The sequence below is a fragment of the Panthera pardus genome, unplaced genomic scaffold, assembly GCF_024362965.1.
Source record: "Panthera pardus isolate Hobbes unplaced genomic scaffold, ASM2436296v1 HiC_scaffold_13, whole genome shotgun sequence".
Lineage (NCBI taxonomy): Eukaryota > Metazoa > Chordata > Mammalia > Carnivora > Felidae > Panthera > Panthera pardus.
The window spans coordinates 201,788,185-201,809,390 of NW_026526688.1; the positions used below are offsets into that span (position 1 = coordinate 201,788,185).

At 64.3% G+C, this 21,206-nt stretch overlaps 1 protein-coding gene across 1 annotated transcript in view; it reads left to right on the plus strand.

Annotated features, from left to right (window-relative positions):
• The window catches only part of CPZ (carboxypeptidase Z), a 31,250-nt gene extending 12,379 nt beyond the window's left edge, over positions 1 to 18,871 (plus strand). Inside the window, 8 exon segments of the mRNA XM_053901741.1 lie at positions 7,597 to 7,706; positions 7,708 to 7,794; positions 8,131 to 8,292; positions 8,755 to 8,910; positions 13,121 to 13,256; positions 15,160 to 15,299; positions 18,109 to 18,208; positions 18,416 to 18,871. Of these exon segments, the coding sequence (XP_053757716.1) occupies positions 7,597 to 7,706; positions 7,708 to 7,794; positions 8,131 to 8,292; positions 8,755 to 8,910; positions 13,121 to 13,256; positions 15,160 to 15,299; positions 18,109 to 18,208; positions 18,416 to 18,771 (1,247 nt within the window). The 3' untranslated portion in view covers positions 18,772 to 18,871.
• Positions 18,872 to 21,206: the final 2,335 nt, after the last annotated feature.

A 21,206-nucleotide genomic window follows, 5' to 3' on the forward strand; every position in this document is an offset into this window, starting at 1 on the left:
AGTTTTGAGCAGAAAAATGCTGAGTGGAAAGAACCTGGTCCTTTTAGACTTTGACACAGAAAAGTGGCAAAATCTCATAACTTGTACCGTGAGCTGCCACACGCGGAACGTGGCGGGGGGGGGGCGGCGTGGGGACAACAGCGTACTTAGCTCCATCCTGGGGAGGCCTGCGGGGCAGACAGGGGAGACACGGGAGTCACGAACGCGTGGGAAAATGCCCGGTGACGCCCAAGGCCCCGTACCCCGGACACCCTGGGGAGACGTGGAACGGGGTCAGGCCGGGCGAGGCCGTGGCTGTCTTCACCCAGCCCTCTCTTCAGGCCCTGAGCCCGAGCTAACCACTCAGGCTTCGGCCGCTTTCCTAGAGACACGAGGCGGTTCAAGCTGGGCGCACCCGCGAGGACTCGTCGGCTTTCGGGCTGTGAGTCTGGGAGGGTTCGCGCCTGCTTCTGCCAAACCCGGGTCTGCTGGCCTCTCTCGTGCGTCCCGGTGCCTCAGACCCTCGGCAAGGCTGGCTGCACCCGTTTTGCAGCTGTGGAAGCTGAGGCCCAGGGCGGCCTGCCCCGGGGGCTCACTCGGGAGGGAAGTGAGCCTAGCCGGTCTCAGGAGCCCCGTCTGTCCCCCCCCCCCCACCCCCGCCCCGGGCTCTGGCTTCCCCCAGGGGAGCCGGCTTGCGTCTGACGGACGACCTTGCGGGTCGCGGAGGGAGGGAGTGACCCGGTGACCCCGCCTGCCCCCAGCCACGTGTGTGGACCCGCAGCTCCGGACCTGCAGCGACGTGGCCTACAACCACACGGCCTTCCCCACCCTGCTGGGGCTCCGGTCCCGGGAGGCGGTGGAGGCCAGCTCCGAGTACATCCTGTTGAGCGTCCTGCACCACCTCCTGGAGGGCCAGTGCAATCCCGACCTCCGGCTGCTGGGCTGCGCCGTGCTGGCCCCCCGGTGCGGGGACGGCCGCGTGCACAGGCCCTGCCGGCACGTGTGTGAGGACCTGCGGGAGGCCTGCCAGCCCGCCTTCGACGCCATCGACATGGCCTGGCCCTACTTCCTCGACTGCGGTAGCTACTTTGCCAGCGTGGAGGAGGGCTGCCACGACCCCCTGGAGAAGCTGCGAGGTGCGTGGGGCCCCGGGGGCTGCGCTGGTGCCCTCGGGTGGGACAACCGAGTCACGGTGGGGAAAGGCGCCCCCCCCCCCCCCGCCCCCCCCATAGGGGGGCCTCAGAGGCTGGGCCGGAGCTCGGGTGTGAGGGAGAGTGTGGCCGGGCCCCAGGCTGCTGTGGGAAGGTGGTTCCCCACGAGGCCTGCTGGGCAAAGCCTGGGGTTTGCCTGTGGCCGGGGGCGCGAAAGACTGCACGTGGGATCCTGGGGTGGGGGTGGGGGGGGCGTGGCTCAGGAAGGCAGTGGGAGGGGCTTGGAGGGCGGGGCTTCGGTGTCTCCGGTGGATGAGGCGGCAGGGGTGCGAGGGGCAGCCCCGGGAGGTGGCGAGCTGCTCGTCTCGGGGAGGCGTGCAAGGAGGTTCCGGGGGGGGCCGCTTGGCGGGGATGCTGCGGGGGAGTGAGCCCTGCGTGAGGGCTGGGGCGCGTGCCCGCCACGCCGTCCGCCGTGCGCCCTGGCGGGGCGTCGGGGGCGCCTGCCCTCCTGGGACACCCACAGCAGCCCTGGCTGACGCAACTTCCCGCGGCGGTGGGATCGTTCTGTCGTGAGCTGGCCCAGCCCGCGCACGCGTGCTCGGAACGTGTTCCGTGCCGTCGAGGATCTCAGTGTTGAGTGTGTTCGCCTCTCACGAATTTCAGCGGCCGCGGCCGCGGGTGGCCAGCGTGTGCCGCACCGGGCCGTGCAGGACAGCGGGACGGGGGCCGTTCCCGGCGTCCGCACTCGCGTCCCGCGGCTAGCGGTCAGGTTGCCGCGACCTCACGTCCTAGATGACGAAGCGGAGGCTCTGGGGGGCGGGGGGGGGGGGGCAGCAGGGGCGCGGGCGCCCGCCTGGCAGAGCTGGCGCGAAGCAGGCGGGTCACGGATGGCGGGGCGGATGCCGCACGGTCACTGAGCGCCTGCCGTGTCCGTGGCTCCGGGCGGGCACGCTGGCGACGGCAGGGGGGACACGGGCGGACATCCGAGCACGCGTGCGCGCTGGCCTCCGGGGAGCCCCGCGCGCAGTCGTGCCGCTCGTGGCGGGGTGTGGGGCTCGGGACCGACCCTGGATCTGGCCCGGAGGGGCCCTGTCGCCCCACGGGCCTCAGTGCCGGTGCCGCGGGCCCACGCGCCGCGCTTCGAGCGGTGGCTGCAGAGGAAGGGAACCAGACGTCCCTGTGGGGCCAAGGCCGCGCCCCGGGAGAGCCCTGGACTTGGCCGGAGGGGGATTATTTTGGGCAATCCCGCCACCAAATTGCTGGTTCCATCTGCCTGCTTCCTCCCCCAAAAGCGTCTGGAGCAGGAAGCAAAGCACAGGGCAAGCGAGACGCTCGCAGAAGCATTAACTGTTGACCAGCCTGCGGGCCGAGTTGGCCGCCCAGACACGGGGACAGCTGGTGCCGGTGCCCTGGGCAGGGGGCGCGGACCCCACCCGGGAGCCCACGGCCTGCTCCCAGGAGGCCTTAAAAAGCGTGGGGAGGAGCTGCCCTCCCTCCTCTCCCCTCCACTCCCCTCTTTCCCCTCCCTCTTCTCCCCTTCCCTCCCTCCCATTCCCCTCCCCTCCTTTCCCTCCCTCCCCTCACTCCCTCCTCTCCCTTCCCTTCCCCTCCTTCCTCTCCCCTCCCCTCCCTTCCCCTCTCCCCTCCTCCTCCCTCCTCCCCGTTTCCTCCCTCCCTCCCCTCCCTTCCTCTCCCTCCTCTCCCCTCCATTCCCCTTCTTCCCCTCCCTCCTTCACTCCCCCTTCTTCCTCCTCTCCCTCCTCTCCCCTCCCCTCCCTCCCTTCCCTCCTTCCTCTCCCCCCCTTCCCTCCTTTCCCCTCTCCTCCCTTCCCCTCTCCTCCTCTCCTCTCCTCCTCCTTCTCCCCCTTCCCTCCCTCCCTTCCCCTCCTCCCATTCCCCTTCCCTCCTTTCCCTCCCTCCCCTCACTCCCTCCTCTCCCTTCCCTTCCCCTCCTTCCTCTCCCCTCCCCTCCCCTCCCTTCCCCTCTCCTCTCCCTCTCCTCCTCCCTTCTCCCCCCTTCCCTCCCTCCCTTCCCCTCCTCCCATTCCCCTCCCCTCCTTTCCCTCCCTCCCCTCACTCCCTCCTTTCCCTTCCCTTCCCCACCTTCCTCTCCCCTCCCCTCCCTTCTCCTATCCCCTCCCCCTCCTCCTCCTTTCTCCTCCTTTCCTCCCTCCCTCCCCTCCCTTCCTCTCCCTCCTCTCCCCTCCACTCCCCTTCTTCCTCTCCCTCCTTCACTCCCCCTTCTTCCTCCTCTCCCTCCTCTCCCCTCCCCGCCCCCCTTCCCTCCTTTCCCCTCTCCTCCCTTCCCCTCTCCTCTCCCCCTCCTCCTCCCTCCCTTCCCGCCTCCCTCCCTCCTCCTCCCTTCATTCTTTCTCCCTCCCTTCCCCTCCCCTTCCCTCCTTCCCCACTCTCTCCACTCTTCTTCCCCTCCCCCTCCTTCCTCCTCCTTTCCTTTGTTCCTCCTCCCCTCCTCTCCCTCCTCCCTCCTCCCCGTGCCCTGCACAGGCACTCTCACTGCTGGACTGGTAATCGCTGACACTTGCTGTGACAGCAGTGGTGGGGTGGTCTGTAAGGAGCCCTCCAGAGCTGTGGTTGCTGGACCGGCAAGGGGCTGAGACTGTTTCCACGGTGGAGCAGTGCAGACAGAGCAGAATAGGAGCCTGCTCCGGTGCTGGACCACGGCTAGGGGTCCGTGGGGAGCGCACACGCGGTCCGGAGGCTGCCCGCCAAGTCGCGGTGTGCTCTGGGCTGGGCTTTCTGCAGGCGTGTCTTCGTCTCTGTGTCCCGTTCTGTGTTTTACACGGTTTCCTTGGTAACCATGTAGTGCTTTTCTTTCTCGATGTTTGTTTATCCATTTTGAGAGAGAGAGAGAGTGTCCGTGTGTGGGGGGGAGGGGCAGAGAGAGAAGGAGAGAGAGAGTCCCAAGCAGGCTCTGCACCGTCGGCCCAGAGCCCGACGTGGGGCTCGAACTCTCGAACCATGAGATCGTGCCCTGAGCCGAAATCAAGAGTCAGAGGCTCAGCCGCCGGAGCCGCCCAGGCGCCCCCACGACCTAACTTTTAATCGTAACAACTTTAGGAACTGTGTTGCTGTGTCCATCTGTTAGGTGCTGTTACTAGCTGTGGATGTGAAGCGTTGTAAAGGGAACGGTGATGAAAAACACGAGCAGATGGGCTGGGAGCCTTTCCAGGGGCCCCCCAAGTTCCCGAATGTGGCAGGGGAGGGGGCGACGAGGGTTCCGGGACTTGTAGGGGAGCGGGGGGGGGGGGGGCGGACAGAGCGGCCACCAGCAGGAGGGCGACCCCGCCGGTGGGTGAGCGCTGGCCAGGGGCGCGGAACCGGAGGCTCCCCCGACACCCCCATTCTTCCCCAGGAGGCCTGGACGCGGAGGAGGTGCTGCCCTCGGGCCTGCCCCCGACCTTCATCCAGTTTACACACCACTCCTACGCCCAGATGGTGCGCGTGCTGCGTCGGACGGCGGCCCGCTGCGCCCACATCGCCAAGACCTACAGCATCGGGCGAAGCTTCAACGGCAAGGAGCTGCTGGTCATCGAGTTCTCGGCCCGCCCCGGCCAGCACGAGCTGAGTAAGCCGGGGCTGCTGTCGCTGCCCGAGGAGAGGTCCGGGGGTGGGCTGGCTTCTGGCAAAGGGCTCTGGGCCTACCCGGCTTGGGGTGCGCAAGCCCGGGTGCGGGATCCTGGTCACGACAGGGATGGGGGGGCGGGGGGCGGGAGCGGGAAGCGTTTGCGCTCTGCTCGGCGCCCCGGGGCGCGTGGCCACGTGGCGCAGGGTCTGCTGGGACTCGAGGGGGCGGTGGGAGCTGAGGGCACGGCCCCGAGGAGTGAGCGTCGGGGAGAAGAGAAGTGACGCCCCGGTGCGTCTCCGGGGAGAGGTGACGGGGCTCCGTGCATTCTGTGGTTTGTGCCGCCTTGCCCTGCAAGGTCTGCAGCCAGACCCCAGGCACGTACGTGTGACGCTTGGTCCCGAACACTTTACGCTCCTTTGAGCTGCTTGGTGAACGTGATGTCACAGAGCAATCTGAATGAAGGACATCGTCCATTTAAAAAGCCCCAGCCCCTGGAGCTCGTCAGGCGTAGTGGTCCCCTTCTGAGTTCTGAGATGAGGCAGAGCTACGTGGAAAATTCCAGATTGTATTGCACCTCCAGAGCTGCATTGGTGTCGGCAAAGCAGGAGGTCAGACTTCGTGACCCTCCAGAGCGCAGGTGCTGGGAGGAACTCACGGTGAAACCAAATCTCGAGGGCAGGCCGGGCCCTGGGGGCCTGGGGACCGGCTCAAGGATCCAAGCTACTCTAGCAAAGACAGCCCCTGGAGGGGCGGCCTGGGTGCCCCGTGTCGAGCTGAAGTCCACCATGAACCTCTCCGGGGCACTAGGGGCATGTCTGGGCCACAGGGGCCTGGTTCTGGCCTCTGCCAGGAGCCCTTCCTTGGCCCTGTCCCTCAGCTGGTCTGTGCCTCATGTGAGGCACGTGGGGTCCATCGAGAAGCAGGTCCCATCGGACCCCTGGTCGTTTGATTACTGAAAATTATACCATCTGGGTTCAGTGGCTCTGACGCCTTTGCTGGTCGGCCAGCAAATCCGAGTATTTGGGCTGCATGGACATCGTGAGCCCAAAGTCCTGGCTCCTGCTGAGGGTCAGAGGTCCCCTGGCCCGCCCCAGCCTCCGAGCTCCCCCCCTCCCCGCCTCATACCGCCCTGGCTCGTGGGCTGCCCCAGGATGAAGACAGGACCCTTTCCTCTTTCAGACTGGTGTGTGGCTTTGCAGTGTGGTGAGGGCGTCCCCTGTGAGAAGCCAAGGGGGGTGACCGTTGCGGGAAGCATCAGGGTCATTCATACTCTCAGAATTCAGGAGGCACGTGAGTGTCTGCTCCCATAGCTGCAGGTCCTGGGGCTGTGCACAGCCAGGGAAGGAGACGCCGTTTTCCAGATGAACAACGTGAGGCTCAGAGAAGAGACGTGATTTGCTTGAGGTCACAGTTAGTAAGGCTGCCAGGCTCCTGCTCTGCTCTTCCCTTCCAACCACAATCCACCCTTTGCTCCTTCCTTCCTTTGCTCCTTCCTTCCTTTGCTCCTTCCTTCCATCCATTATCCATCCATCCATTCATCCATCTGCCCATCCATCCACCCATCCATCCATCCATCCATCCATCATCCATCCTTCCATCCATCCATCCATCCTTCTGTCCAAATATCCAAACATCCATCTACCCATCCATCCATCCATCCATCCGCCATCTACCCACCCATCTATCATCCATCCATCCATTCATCCATCCATGCATCCATCCATCATCCATCCTTCCATTCATCCATCCATCCATCCACCATCTACCCACCCATCTACCATCCATCCATTCATCCATCCACCCATCCATCCATCCTTCTGTCCAAATATCCAAACATCCATCTATCCATCCTTCCATCCATCCATCCATCCATCCACCCATCCATCCATCCTTCTGTCCAAATATCCATCCATCCATCTATCCATCCATCCACCATCTACCCATCTATCCACCATCCACCCATCCATCCATCCATCCATCCACCCATCCATCCATCCTTCTGTCCAAATATCCAAACATCCATCTACCCATCCATCCATCCATCCTTCCATCCATCCATCTATCCATCCACCATCTACCCATCTATCCACCATCCACCCATCCATCTATCCATCCATCCATCCATCCATCCATCCATCCATCCATCCTTCTGTCCATCCATCCATCCACCCATCCACCCATCCACCCATCTTTCTGTCCAAATATCCAAACATCCATCTACCTATACATCCTTCCTTCCATCCATCCTTCCATCCATCCATCTATCCTCCATCCACCATCCACCCATCCATCCACCATCCATCCATCCACCCATCCATACTTCTGTCCAAATATCCAAACATCCATCTACCTATCCATCCATCCTTGCATCCATCCATCCACCATTTACCCATCCATCCACCATCCATCATCCATTCTTCCAAACTAACTTCCTTTTTTTCTCCCTCCCTTCCTCCCTCCCTCTTTCTTTCTTTCTTTCTTTCTTTCTTTCTTTCTTTCTTCTCTTCCCCTCTTCCCCCTTCTTCTCTTCCCCCCTTCCATTCATTTGAGGGCCAGCTGCCTTCCCTTCTCAGCACCAATGTACACCTTAACTTACTACACAAATGTGGAAAGTGGCTATGAATAAAATTCACACAGAGCAACGACACCATATATTATTAGTTAATATCCTTGATGTGTCATGCTAATAATCACAGCTAAATGTAGGAATTGAGCTTAGTAAGTAGTGACTTTGACGAGACACGAGTCATAGAGATGCTCGGGCCAAAACAAGCATGGCTAGGTCCCCAAGCATCCCGCCAGCCTTGCCACGTGGGCCCTCAAGTCTCCGGGGACCCTAGGGTTTGAGATCACCCCTCAGGTCGCTGTATCTCCCCCAAGTGGAGCCTGAGGTGAAGCTCATCGGCAACATCCATGGCAATGAGGTGGCAGGGCGGGAGATGCTCATCTACCTGGCCCAGTACCTGTGCTCCGAGTACCTGTTGGGCAGTCCCCCGCATCCAGCGCCTGCTCAACACCACCCGCATTCACCTGCTGCCCTCCATGAACCCCGACGGGTACGAGGTGGCGGCCGCCGAGGTGAGTGCCCCCCACACCGGATCCCGCGGGCTGCGGGCACGCTCCCATCCGTTCACTGGCTAGCAGTCATGGAGGGTCTGCGCGCCCACCGTTCTGGGTGACGGGTGTTCAGCAGGCAGCCGCACCAGCAGGGTCCTACGTGAGGGTGGGGACGGACCGTGGGAGAGGAGGTCAAGGACAGCTTGGCCGGACCCGCTCCCGAGTCCATCACCTGAAGCCAGAGGAAAACTGCAGCCCTCACCTCCCACTCAGCCCAGCCCAGCCCTGTGGCCTCCCTTTGGAAAGAGGCAGGGCGGGGTGTGCTGACCCCCAGGTGGGGGTGGGCTGTGTTTTCAGGGCGCTGGCTACAACGGGTGGACGAGCGGGAGGCAGAACGCGCAGAACTTGGACCTGAACCGTAACTTCCCCGACCTGACGTCTGAGTACTACCGCCTGGAGGCATCCGGCAGCATCCGCAGCAGCCGCATCCCCATCCCGCAGCACTACTGGTGGGGTAAGGTAGGAGCCACCCCCGCCACCCCCACCCCCCACCGGCCTGGGCCCGGCCCAGGGGTATGCGCCTGGGGGCAGGTGCTCTGGCTGTTCCCGGGGCCCACAGGAGAGCAGCCTGAGCCCCCTGAGTCTGTTTCCCGCCTGGGAAACGGGGATAACCCTTCACTGGGTTGTTGGGATGCAGGGAACACGGACTGAAAACACCCTGGGCCCGGCAGGTACTCAGTGACAGCAACCCGGGCAGGCTGTCTGGAGGCAGTGACGGCCTGAGGAGGCGGGAAAACCAGCGTCAGGCGGGGGTGTGGGCATGAGCCTGGTGGCATCGGAAGGAGATCCTGAAGGCAGGGCGGGGGAGGCCGGCCTGGAGAGCCCAGAGACGGCTGCGACAGAGCCAGCGGACATGGCCGGGGGTGGCCAGCAGGGGCGTGCCTGGTCCCGACCCACGGTGGCCTCCTCTGTCCCGGGCAGGTGGCCCCCGAGACCAAGGCGATAATAAAGTGGATGCGGACCACCCCGTTCGTGCTCTCGGCCAGCCTCCATGGGGGCGACCTGGTGGTGTCCTACCCCTTCGATCTCTCCAAACACTCCCAGGAAGAGAAGTTTTCTCCCACGCCCGATGAGAAGGTGAGTGTGGGTGTGCCGCGCGTGCATGGGAGGCTGCGGTGCGGGGTGGCGCCCTCGGGGCTGGCTTCATCCCTGTTCTGAGCTCAGTGAGACCCGTGCAGTCACAGCACCAGTGGGAGCTCTCCAGGCCCAGCTCGAAAACCCCCTCCTCCAGGAAGCCTTCTGGCCAGCGGGAAGCAGCCCATCCTTCCACCACTTTCCATCAGTGTCCCCACCTGGGAGCCCCTAGGGTGGGGGTTGCAGCCCCAGTGCCCTCCCTGCCGGGCTGGTGGCCTGGTGTTTTGTGTCCAGGGACAGGGTGGGGTTCCAGGCATTGCCAGCAGAGGGCAGTGCTGCCGCGCACATGGCGCCCGCGGGGCTCTTGGCCGCCTCCCTGCTTCCCGTGGGCCTTGCAGGTCTGTTAAGGGCCACCAGGCGGGCTCCGTGGGAGCTGGGGTGCCGTGGGTTCAGAGTAGAATTCTGGCCCCGGAGTGCCCTTGGGTCTGAGGAGGACTTGCCTGTCTTCAGGCCTCAGTTTCCCTCACCGATCAGACCCGCAGGGCGTGAGACGCGATAATGCCCAGAACCTTCTCCACCCCACTCTCCCCTTAAGGACTCGCCGCCTGCAGCCCCCCAGTCCTGACCCTCCCCTGCCTGATCCTGGAGTCCTTGCAGGCTGGGCTTCCGGGGGCGGGGAGGTGCCACTTTCCATTTCACGGAGGTGAAGGGGGCGATCCGTGATGGCCCAGGGCCCGTCGGCAAGGGCCCCGGAGGAGCTGCCCGAGCTGCCCGCGGTGACCCCTCTCGCCATGGCCAGCCCCTGGGCTCCTTCCCATCCCTTCCCGGGACGGCAGAGCTGGACGCTCTTCCTTGGCGGCCTGGGGCCTCGGCCCAGGCCACTTGAAAGGCCTGCCGGTGGACCAGACATGGTGCGGGGCCCGGCCTGCTCTCTCCCTCCTCCGTGCGGGTCGGCTCTGCCTCCCCCCGCCTCTCCTGACCCCTGTGCTGCAGGTCTGGATCGAGCTGGACCGGCCCTGGCACTGAGGGCCCCATCCAGGTTTGGAGGCGGAGCCGGACGCGGGCAGGGCCGGGACAGAGGGCCGCCCCCGGGGGGGGGGAGGGGGGGCCGGGGGCCACGCAGGCTGTGTGGGCGTGAGCGAGGAGGGTGAACCCCCAGCCCGTCCTGGGCCTTCAGGAGGGCTTCCCTGAGGAGGCGTCTGCCTCGGCGGAGCCTGAAGGAGGTGATTTCCCACAGGCACCCAGACGGGGCCCCCAGACGGGGCCAGGCTCGCCCCGGAACCGGGGAGGCGGCGCCCGGGCACCAGGCTGAGCGCCCCGCCTCCACCAGAGCTGGGACAGCGCTGCCACGTGGCCCAGGCCTCTGGTCCCACGTCTTCCGCCCTTGCTCTGCCGAGTCACTCGCTCACTCGTCCATCCGTCCACTCGCTCACTCGCTCATTCGCTCGCTCACTCCTTCACTGGTTCACTCGTTCGTTCACTCGTCTGCTTGTTCGTTCGTTAGTTCGTTCACTCGTTCACTTGTTCGTTCACTTGTCCATTCATTCACTCGTCTGTTCATTCACTCATTCACTCCCTCCCTCATTCATTCATTCCCTTGTTCACTACCTTAGTCATTGACTCATTCACTCACCTAGTCGCTCACTCACTCACTTGCACACTCAGTCTCCCACCCACACACTAACACGCTCACCCACTCACACACCCGCTCCTACACTTTCTCACACACTCACCCACACACTCACCTGCCTTCTCACATTCACACACTCACTCACATACACTCACACACACACCCACTCTCACACTCACCCCCACGCTCACCTACTCATATACCTTCTCACACACTCACATGCTTGGTCACACACGCACTCACACATCACACACACGTACACCTTATCGCACACTCACCCACATATCTACTCACCCACTTGCACACTCACGCACTTACACACTCACACACCCATACGCCTTCTCACACACTCACACGCTCATCTACTCACACACCTTCTCACACTCACGTACTCAGTCACTCACACACTCACCCAGTCACACACCCACTCGTACACCTTCTCACGCACGCGCTCACTCACCCGGCCCCTGCAGCCAGCACATGCCCCGGTCTTGCAGGGGGGGCCGGGTTCTGTGCTCAGAGCTCAGCAAGTGTCCCAGGCCGGGTGGTGACCCAGACGGCAGGGCCAACATCTGGACGAGCCCGTGTCCTCTGGGCAGCAGGAGCCTTCAGCGCCAGGCCCGGCGTCTCTGAATCTCAGAGGCAGACGCGTGAAGACGTCCCTAGGGGGGAAGTTCACCTCAACGAGTCCCTCCAGAGTCAGAAAACTGAGGCTTTCCCACCAGCCATCAATCAGGGATCGATAACCCTCAGGCCCATAGCCAGCAGTCGTCTCAGTGGAAACCGGGGTCCCAGGAGGGGTGCCGGGGCATGAGGGAGCGTGAAGAGGGGCCGGCCGGGGTGTCCCAAGCCACCTCCCCCAGACTCGCGTGGCGCCCCGTGGATGAGAGCCCACACCTCCTGGCGGTGTTCTAGGCCCCCAGGCCGGCCGTGGCCGCCCGCCCTGCTCCTGTCCCCCCTACACCTGTCCCTTCCGCCGAAGTCTTACTCCCAAGCTGGGCTCAAGCTCTGTCCTGCCCCGCAAACCCTCCCCAACCCAGCCCATGTCCAGCAAGAGCGAGCGACAGTTTCTGCGGGGTCTCGGGCGGCCCCAGCCAGGCAGTCTGGTCCTTCCCGGGGCCTGGGGCCCCGCAGCTGCCGTGTCCCTGCCACCTTACCGCCCTAGCAGCCTGCCGCACCGCCTCCTCTCATTTACAGCCGTCTGGCCTCTGATGTCCTTGTGCCGCGCCGGCCCCCCAGGTCGGGCCTGTTCCCAGCGGGGCCTGCGGCTCGGGCGTCCCTGGGCCTCGGGGACGATGATGGCGTTCCCCGCTCTCCTGAGGGCACACGCTTTGGCGGCGGGGCTGACTGACGGGTGAGGGGAGGGAGACCCAGGCAGGACGGGCGGGGAGGCCGAGAGGGCAGGGCTCGCAGAGTGTGGTCCGGCCTCCCCTACCTGCCTCGGCCCAGGCCCCGCTTTGCAGGCAGACGGGAGGGCCAGAATGGTGGGAACCGGGCAGAGCTCTAGCCACCAACCCGTCAGCACATGGAGGCAGAGGGCGAGTTTCTTAGGCCCCCGGACTCCTGGCCGAGGACATTGTTGCAGCAGGGGCTGCCCCCGCAAGACATCCGTGCCCTGTCTGCAGGCCAGACTCAGTGACTGAAGGACACGCACGGGGTTGTGTTTTGGGGGCTTGGTTTGTGTCTGTGGGGCCGAGCTGACTCTGCACAGTCCTCCCCCCGAGAAACCGGACCCTCCTTCCCCAGACCCTGGGGGCCCTCGCTCTGGTCTGACCCCACCTGCCCAGCCCACCCCCTTTTTACAGAGGGATCTCCTTCTCGGGACAGGCTTCTCCCGGGGCCGCGGGGCTCCAACGAGGGTAGTGCAGTGGCCCTCTCGTCCACACGGCGCCCCCTTGGGAGCTTCTGCCCGGAGTCAGACCCTGTGTCCTGTGCTGGGACATAGGCACAGGAAGCCCCGTGGGCCCCACCTGGGGTGGGGGCCTGACGGGGTGTGTGCTGGGCCGTGAACCCGCCAGGAGGTGGAGGCCCCGTGGGCTGTGTCCCACGTCCCCCCACCAGCCACCTGGAAGGTGCGTGTCATGTGGCAGCAGGTGGGAGCTTCCTCAGGTACAAGTTGTCCCCGGGGAATGTGAGGTGACAGTTATTGTAGAGGAAATCGGTGGTGAAGTCAGTGAACGTGAGGCCCACTCTAGCCTCCTGCTTCCCCCAAGGCCCACCTTCTGCAGGAAGCGCCTTGGAAAGTGCAAAGCCAACCTCTACGAGCCCTGCCAAGGTCCCTTCAGTGTGCCCCCAGCGTGCCCCCTCCTCGAGAGAAAGCTCACACTCCCCGGCCAGGGTGCAAGGGTTCCACGATGTGCCACGTGGCCACCACCGGTGCCTTGAGCTCTGGCTGTCTCGCCCCCGGCTTTTGCACCTGCTGAGCTGCTTCTGTGGACGTGACTCCCGTCTATCTGTGCTGCGGGTGTTGGCTGTGGGGGCCCCTCCTCGCTCCGCTGCCCCCAGTGCTGAGACTGTTCTGCAGGGGGCCCCAGCTTCTGGCCTTGGCCTCACAGGAAACCTCTCCCTTGGTGTCCTTTCCAGATGTTCAAGCTGCTGGCCAGGGCCTACGCGGATGTCCACCCCATGATGATGGACAGGTCGGAGAACAGGTGTGGTGGCAACTTCCTGAAGAGGGGCAGCATCATCAACGGGGCAGACTGGTACAGCTTCACCGGAGGTGCGGGGGTGGACAGGCTGGGCTGGGGCTGGCGGGGGGAGGAGAGCTGGGGATGGGAAGGGGGCAGGGGAGAGGTGAGGGAAGGTCTGGGAGGGGGAGGTTGGGGAGGGGCTGGTGCAGGCTGGGGGAGGGGAGGGCCGAGGGAGATTTGGCGGAAGGGAGAGGTTGGAGAAGGGATGGGGGGTTGGGTGGGAATGAGGGGGATGTGGGAGGGGGAGGGAAGGGGCTGGGGAGGGGAGGGGGAAGGTGAGGAGGGGTTATGGAGTGGGGGGGGGCCGGCGCCCTGTGTCCCAGCTCTTTCTGGGAAGGGGATTCGGGGACGTCTGCTTTGGGGAGCAGCACAGGTGCACCCCTGGCATCCGTGCGTGGAAAGCGCCCAGGGGGCGGGAGGACGGGGGGCGGGGGCGGTCTGGCTTCAGTTCTGGCCCGTGTGGTCCAGCTGGACTCCCCCGCCCCCTGCCGCTTCTGCAGTGTGGTTCATGAGCACGGACACACGCCACGCGGCAATCCTGTGACCAGGTCCCCTCGGGGGACAAGTAGGGGTTGTCGCAGGGAACGAAGGACTCCGGTTAAACTTGAATTTCAGAAAGATAATGAGGAATTTTGGGTACTGTATAAGTATGTCCCAAGAACTGCACGGGGTATACTTACACTGAAACTTTGCTCAGCTTTAACTGGCGCGCTCTTTGCTAAGCCGTCCCGGGTGCACATCACACAGAGCAGTGGGGCTGTGCCTGGCACCGAATGCCACGACCAGAGCCCCCACGCTCTGCCTGCCATCCCTCCACGCCGGCATGACACCTATGTGTGACATGTGGCAGGTGAGGAGCTCGGGCTCGGGCAGAAGGGCCTGGTGGCGCCCAGGGCACAGGCCCAGCCTCCCACTTCTGTGCAGGCAGGGGGGCGGCCCCTCCGGCCCCCGTCCTGCAGCCCGTCACACCCCTGCTCAGCACACTGTCCCCTCCTGCTCCCTGACTCCTGGGGGCACAGGCAGCTTCAGGTGCATGGTTCCCTGACCCCAGTGGAAAGGCTCCAGCCTGGGTCGTGACCCCATTTCCGGGGTCTGCAAAGGACCCCCACAGTGGGTCTGAGCCTGGGAGAGGAAAGCAGGCTCGTTCCCGTGGGGAGAGCGTGGGGCCAGTGGCCAAGGACAGAGGGACCCGGTGGATTGGAGTGTGGCTGCCCTTCGGATGGTGAAGGTCAAGTCCATGACAGTGGCCGCTGGCTTACCAGGGCTCCGGGGAGGCTCTGGCTTCCAGGGGACAGGGGCCCCCTCTGCTCCTGACACGGGGCTGGCCTGTGGGCACGGCAGGTCTGCCCTGGAGAGCCCTCGCAGCTTCTGCGGGACAAGAAATCCCGGAAGCAGATGGGGCGAAGGGCACAAGCGGGTGGGTGGTGGTCGGCCCGATTTTCTCGAAGCCTCTCTCGGCCACCCGATTGGCGGACTGTCCAGCCTTGCCCAGCCTGTGTTCTCCCCGGAAATGGAGATTAGGGGATCTTCTCCCCAGGCTGTTCCCGGGACCGTCTAGGCAAACGGACAGTGTATCACTGGGGTTCAGACCGGCAGGGGAGGCAGAGGCTCGGACGCCAGGGCTCACGTGGCTGCCGCAGGCTGCCCGTATCTCTACTGGAAACGGGTTCGTTCCTTACCCACCGTGGGGCTCATAGGACAGAGCATAGGCCCGTGGCCTTGGGTGCCGAGCGACTGGGTTTAAAGAGCAGCTGTGCCCTTTCCCCGAGGGACCTCGGGTAAGAGCGGCAGGGCCCTGGGCCTCGGTCTGCTCATCTGTACAGTGGGGTGACGACAACACCCGTCACCCCCTCGCGGGTGTCCGGCGGCCTCCCGCCTGCCAGGTGGCGGATGCCGAGTGCGGGAAGCGCTCAGGCCGCCCCTGCCCTGCAGGCATGTCCGACTTCAACTACCTGCACAGCAACTGCTTTGAGATCACGGTGGAGCTGGGCTGCGTGAAGTTCCCCCCGGAGGAGGCCCTCTATACCATCTGGCAGCACAACAAAGAGCCCCTCCTGAACTTCGTGGAGATGGTGAGCTCTGGGCCTGGGGGCGTGGGGGATGGGGAGACCCGGGCAGCCGGGCCTGGAGTGGGGGAGGGACGGGGCCAAGGTCACCCAGAAATAGGTGGTGAGCAGTGAGAAAGGGCCCAGAATAATCCTCACTGGACCCAGGGGGTGGTCTTCTTGTGGCTCGGTGACCGTGTGGGGACCAGGTGCCAGTGTCCCCTGCCTCCTCGAGTCCTGCCTGGGGGCGTGGCTCCCAGCGGAGGGGCGTGGTGGGGGTCTGAGGGAGGTAGCCACGTGCTGCGACAGGGAGACGGGGACCCAGGAGGTGAAATGAAACCTAACGGCGGCTCCACGGACGCCTCTGTGACTTTCCCTGAGCGTTTCCAAGACTCCCGCGAATCACATGTTGGCACGATGTCCCCGTGAGAAGCAGGCCCTGGGAGGGAAACGGGATTGCCCAAAGGGGACACTGAGGGGACGTATGTGAATCGCACCCCACAGTGGGCTCCCCCACATGTGGCATTGAATTCTGACACCAGTCCCGGGTGGGAGAAGGGGCTGCCCCGCTTTATGGGTAGAGGGACGGATGCCGGGGAGGGACAGCGCGGGTCTGGGGCTCCTGGGTCGCGCGTGGCTCCCGTGCCTGGCTCTCAGTACCTGTGAGAAAACCAGAGGAGGAGACAGAGGGTCAGACGGTGTCACCTAGCGAGTGTCCAGAGCTGGAAGTCAGATCTGCCTGCCCCACACCTCAGTTCTGTCAACGAACCCTTTCTAGAAAGATCAGGAACCTTCCTCCAGGCAAGAACCAAGCAGAACCTCCTGGATAAGCCGCTGCCACAATAAGAAAGAAAAAAAAGGAAGCAAAGCCCAGATAATGGACGTTATTAGCGTTGTTTGAGTTTCTTTTTTATGGCCGAGCCAGCGACCTCTCGCTGCGTGGGGAGGGTCATCATTCGGTAATGGGTCTGGGTCAGACTGCTTGCTCATTCCATTTTACGGCCGTCTGGTGAAAATGAGTTTTAAGGAGCCTTAAATGGAGCTGGGATTGCTCTGTGGATATTGCATGTGAAGTCTTGGGATATAAAGATTTAATAGTGAGCGCGATGCTGTGGGGGGTGGGGCGTGCAGCCGGGTGTGGCTGCCCCCCCCCTCAGCTTCCCGCCGCAGGACGACGCCCCGGGAGGGCCGAGCTGCGGCTTCTGATAAGGATCGAGCCTGCCATGGCCCATGGAGGCCTTCTTCACAGTGATGCTGACCAGGCCTCGGGTGGGTGTCTGCAGCTCCCCGGGTCGGGAGGGAGGGGCGTGCACGCCACGCCTCCCTTGCTGCCGGAGACCTCCACGGCCCCGGGTCTGCATGGAGATCGCTCCTCAGCCCCAAAGCGAGGACAGAACAAAGTCTAACCCATGCAAGGTGACATTAAATGAGGCCCTACTGTGTGTCTGGTCTCTAGGTCGGGGGGAGGAGGGCAGACAGTGACATTACGGTGAGATCAGGGCTGGGAGAATGGAAGCCTGGAACTGGGGACCCCAGAAGAGGCCCCTGATGTGGCCGGTCATCAAGGAGGACTTCCTGGAGGAAGAGTGTCGGGGAGAGGAATGGCCAGTGCAGGAGCTGGTGAGGTGTTGCGAGCAGAGGAGGGGGCAGGACAGAGGGTTGGAGGCCTGGGGGGGCACTGGAGGCGGCAGCCTCCCGGGAGAGAGCGGTCTCACTGCACCGTCTCCCCTCCCACCCAGTCACCTTGGCCTCATTTGACATGACCTGTGGGCCCCAAGTTGTTTTCAGCCCAATAGAGCAAGGGGAGGTTGACTTGTTGATTGTCGACATTTAAGAAAAATTTTTCAACATTTATTTTTGAGAGACAGAGAGAGAGAGACAGAGCACAAGTGGGGGAGGGGCAGAGAGAGAGGGAGACGCAGAATCTGAAGCAGGCTCCGGGCTCCGAGCCGTCAGCACAGAGCCCGATGCGGGGCTCGAACCCACAAACTGTGAGATGGTGACCTGAGCCGAAGTTGGAGGCTTAACCGACGGAGCCCCCAGGCACCTCTGTGATTGTCGACCTTATAAGAAGAGCGTGAAGGGGGCCAGGCGGTGCCAAGGGGGGCTCTCCCTGAGGCACATGGAGCTTCCCCGTCTGGGGGCCGGGTGTGTGCATCTGCCCCGAGGGTGCCGTGTCTGGACCTGTTCACACTGGGGAGACCCGGGCAGCCAGGCCTGGAGTGGGGGGGGGGGGACGGGGCCAAGGTCACCCAGAATTAGGTGGTGAGCAGTGAGAAAGGGTCCAGAATAATCCTCACTGGGAGGAGGACCCCGTCCCGGCTGTCGCTGGGCCTCTTGTGTGTTGACCGTTGGCACCATTGCCCCATTTTACGGATGGGAGGCGGTGCTGAGACACGAGGTAGCCTGTCCGGGATCAGAGTGCCGTCGGTGTCTCGGCTGGGGCTGACCGCGGGGTCCACGCCTGGGGCCCGGGTCCCTGTGCGCAGGCTCAGAGCAGCGGCCGTGGCGGTTCAGACGGGCTTGACGGTTTTCTGGTGGCGCTCCGGGCCCAGGAGAGGGGGTCGGGTGGACCCTCGAGCGAGCAGCTGCGGGCTCGTTCACAAGCCCAGAGGGGGGCTCACTGGTCACCCCGCTTCACAGATGAGGAAGCCGAGGCCCAGAGAAGGGAGTGAATTGGAGAAGGCAAGGCGGGTGGTGCGGAGCTGGGTCCACCAGGCGCTTTCCCCGGAGACCCTGGCTCTGGGGACAGACAGGGGAGCTGGGTGGGGGGGGGGCGCCGCCTGGGCTCCCCGGAGAGCACGTCATGGCCACGCCCTCACCCCGGTCTCTTCAGGTGCACCGGGGCATCAAAGGTGTGGTGATGGACAAGTTTGGCAAGCCGGTCAAAAACGCCCGGATTTTGGTCAAGGGCATCCGCCACGACATCACCACAGGTGAGCACCCTCCCGGGACCTGCGTCGCGGCGGCTCCGGGACGCGCTCAGAGGGAGCAGACGGGAGGGGTGCTCCGGGCCAGTGCAGAGGCAGGTGCAAATCCGGGGTCTGCTTGAGGCCGATGCCCCTGGGACCCCCGGCGCCGGTCACCTCGAGCCCGAATCTGAGCCCGGGTCGGAGAATCACTCGTGTCCTGTTTGTCCGCAGCCCCAGACGGGGACTATTGGAGATTGCTGCCTCCGGGGTCCCACATCGTCATAGCTCAAGCCCCCGGCTACTCCAAGGTCATCAAGAAAGTCACCATCCCCGCCCGGATGAAGAGGGCTGGCCGCGTGGACTTCATTCTCCAGCCCCTGGGGACCGGACCCAAGAAGTTCCTCCTCGGGCCGCGGAGAAGCGGGTCTGCGGTCCGTGACCCTCTGGGAGGTGCCAGCCCGTACGGAGAGCCCCAGGAGCCCCTCGGGGCGCGGAGGCAGCCCTCGGCCGGCGGGAGCAAGCCCTGGTGGTGGTCCTACTTCACGTCGATAAGCCAGCACAAACCCCGTTGGCTGCTCAAGTACTAGGGACCACGGCCCACCTCTGCCCGGGGCTCCGGGCTCTCGCCTCTGTCTTCTGAAGACACCCTGTAAAGCGCTTTCTGTTTTCTTAAAGCTGTTCCACTCACCTTCGCCGTGACGAGAAGCCCTGTGTGAGAGGCGCCTGCCGAGGGGAAGCGGGGGACCCGGCCGGGGGAGGGCCACCCTGGCCTCGTCCACCTCGATGGCCCCGGGGGCTGGTGCCCCTGCGGTCCCACAGGCGGCCAGGACCGGGGCTGGACCCTGAGGCCTTGGCGCGAGAAGGGCCCTCACGTTACAGATGGGGATACGGACGCCGGGTGGCGGATGCGACCCGCCAAGGTCACACGTGGGGCGGGTGGCGCGGGGCCAGCCAAGCGGGAGCGGGCACGCTGGGTCCTGTGGCTGAGGCCTGCGTGTCTGGGAGGCTGTGGCGGTGGGATGCTAAGGACAAGGTCGGGGGGCCTGGCTGGGAGAAGTGGGTGTGGGCGGCAGGTGACCTCAAGGACAGGCCGAGGCCGCGAGGGCCGGAGAGCTGGCAAGAGCCTCAGTGTCACCCAAGGGTCACACTCGGCCTTGATGGGGCCTTGACTCCAGGAGGAAACGTCTCCCTTGGCCCCTTCCTCATGCTTAAGATGCTACCAACTCAGGGCCAGAGACAGCCCCCCACCCCAGGCCCCAGCCTTCCCCCAGGACCCCTCCTGGTCCGCCTCTCTGTTGTCCGGTGGGTGTGTGGGTCCTAGGATCGATCAGACAGGGAGGCATGAGACCGATCAGAGAATGCCAGCAAGGCGTGTGCCTGTCAGCTGGGGCTGTGTAACAAAACCCCACAGGCTGGGGCTCGAGCCTCAGAGGTTTGTCGTCTCCCAGTTGCCGGCCGCCCGAGATCCAGGTGTGGACACGGGGTCGGTTCCGTCAGAGGCCACGAGGGAGCGATGCCTCCGGGCCTGTGCGCTCGGCTCGTCGCCAGCCGGCCTCTCCCTGTGCCTTCACGCCCGCCGCCTTCTACGCCTGTCTGCCTTTCTGTCCAGATTTCCCGTTTGTAGGGACACCAGTCACATTGGAGCAGGGCCACCCTAACGGCCTCGTTTTCGTTTGACCGCCTCTAGAAAGACCCCTTCTCCAAGAACGGTCACGTTCACAGATGCCGGAGGTTAGGAATTCGCTACGTAACTTCCGGGGGAGCACAACCCCGCCCAGAACAGAAGGATTGTCCGCAACGCTGCGGGCTCCTCGCTTGCTCCCGGCGGTGCCAGTGGACCCCTTGCTCTCGGGTCCTGGACCCGGGCGAGGTTTGCCCCACGCTGGCGGAGGCATCCCATTTGGGCCGCGCCTCGACCCCAGCCGAACACCGGCGTGACCCTCACGGCACATCAGCATAGTCCCATCGCTCCCTCGGCCTGTGCCGTCTCAGAAGGCCGCGGGGCGAGTGAGAGGAAAGGTGCGACCCCAGCACCAGGGGGTGGGGGCCCGGGGGGGCGCGGGTGTCTCCGTGTCCTCCGTCCGGCCTGGAGACTGCGGTTCACAGAGCGAGCGTGTGCCCATAGCCATGACGTGGAGTCCTACAGCCTTCAGGGCTCTCGACCCTGCGTGTGTCCAGTGGTTCTGAAGCTCATCACTTATTTGGCCCCACTGTGTGCCCGGCACTGTGCAGAGCACCGTGTGGACAGGCAGACTCCTCTTCCCACTTTGCAGAGAGCCTGCCCAGGACCTCGGGGCATGTTGGTGGCGGCTCAGTCCCTCCTGCAGGACACTTGTGTGAGGCTCCTGCTGTCCCCAGCTGTCTGGAGGAGAAGCACCCTCCCCCCCCCCCCCCCCCCAGAGCTGGCATGAAGGCCAAGAGCTCAGCTGGGCGCCTCGGTCACTCCAGGAGCTGAGGCCTGGGCCCCAGTGGCGGGGGTGGGGGTGGCCGGGACGAGGAGAGAGATGGCCCGAGGCGTGTGGGGAGGGCTGTGGGCGGTGGGCCATGGCAGTGGGAGGGTCAGGTGGGGACAGGATAGGCTCCCCATTTCTGGCTGGCAGAGGACCCCGTTGGTGGCTCCTACCCTCTTTCTTTCGATAGAACCTAGGACAGAGCCCCTACACGGAGGAGGCTGAACGCAGGGTCCACCTCCCGTGCTCACCGTGAGACGGGAGGGGATGTCAGAGCAGTGGGGACCTCGGGATTCAGTGAGACGCAGGGAGACAGAACGTCGTCTCCGGGGCCAGCCCAGCAGCCCTGCCTGTGGGAGCTGGTAGGGCCCTCCTCCGGGGGCGGTGGGGGGCAGCTCTCTGCACAGTGGAGCGGGGCGGGGGGGGTTCCAAAGGGAGCGTGCGTGCACCGGGGCGTCACCGCTGGTGGCTGTCATTACAACAGAGCTGGCAGCTTGGTCCGGAGACAGGAAAAGAAGAGGTGGCCCTTATGGGAGGGGAGCACGGCGTCTCTCTCGGATGCCGCCAAGGAG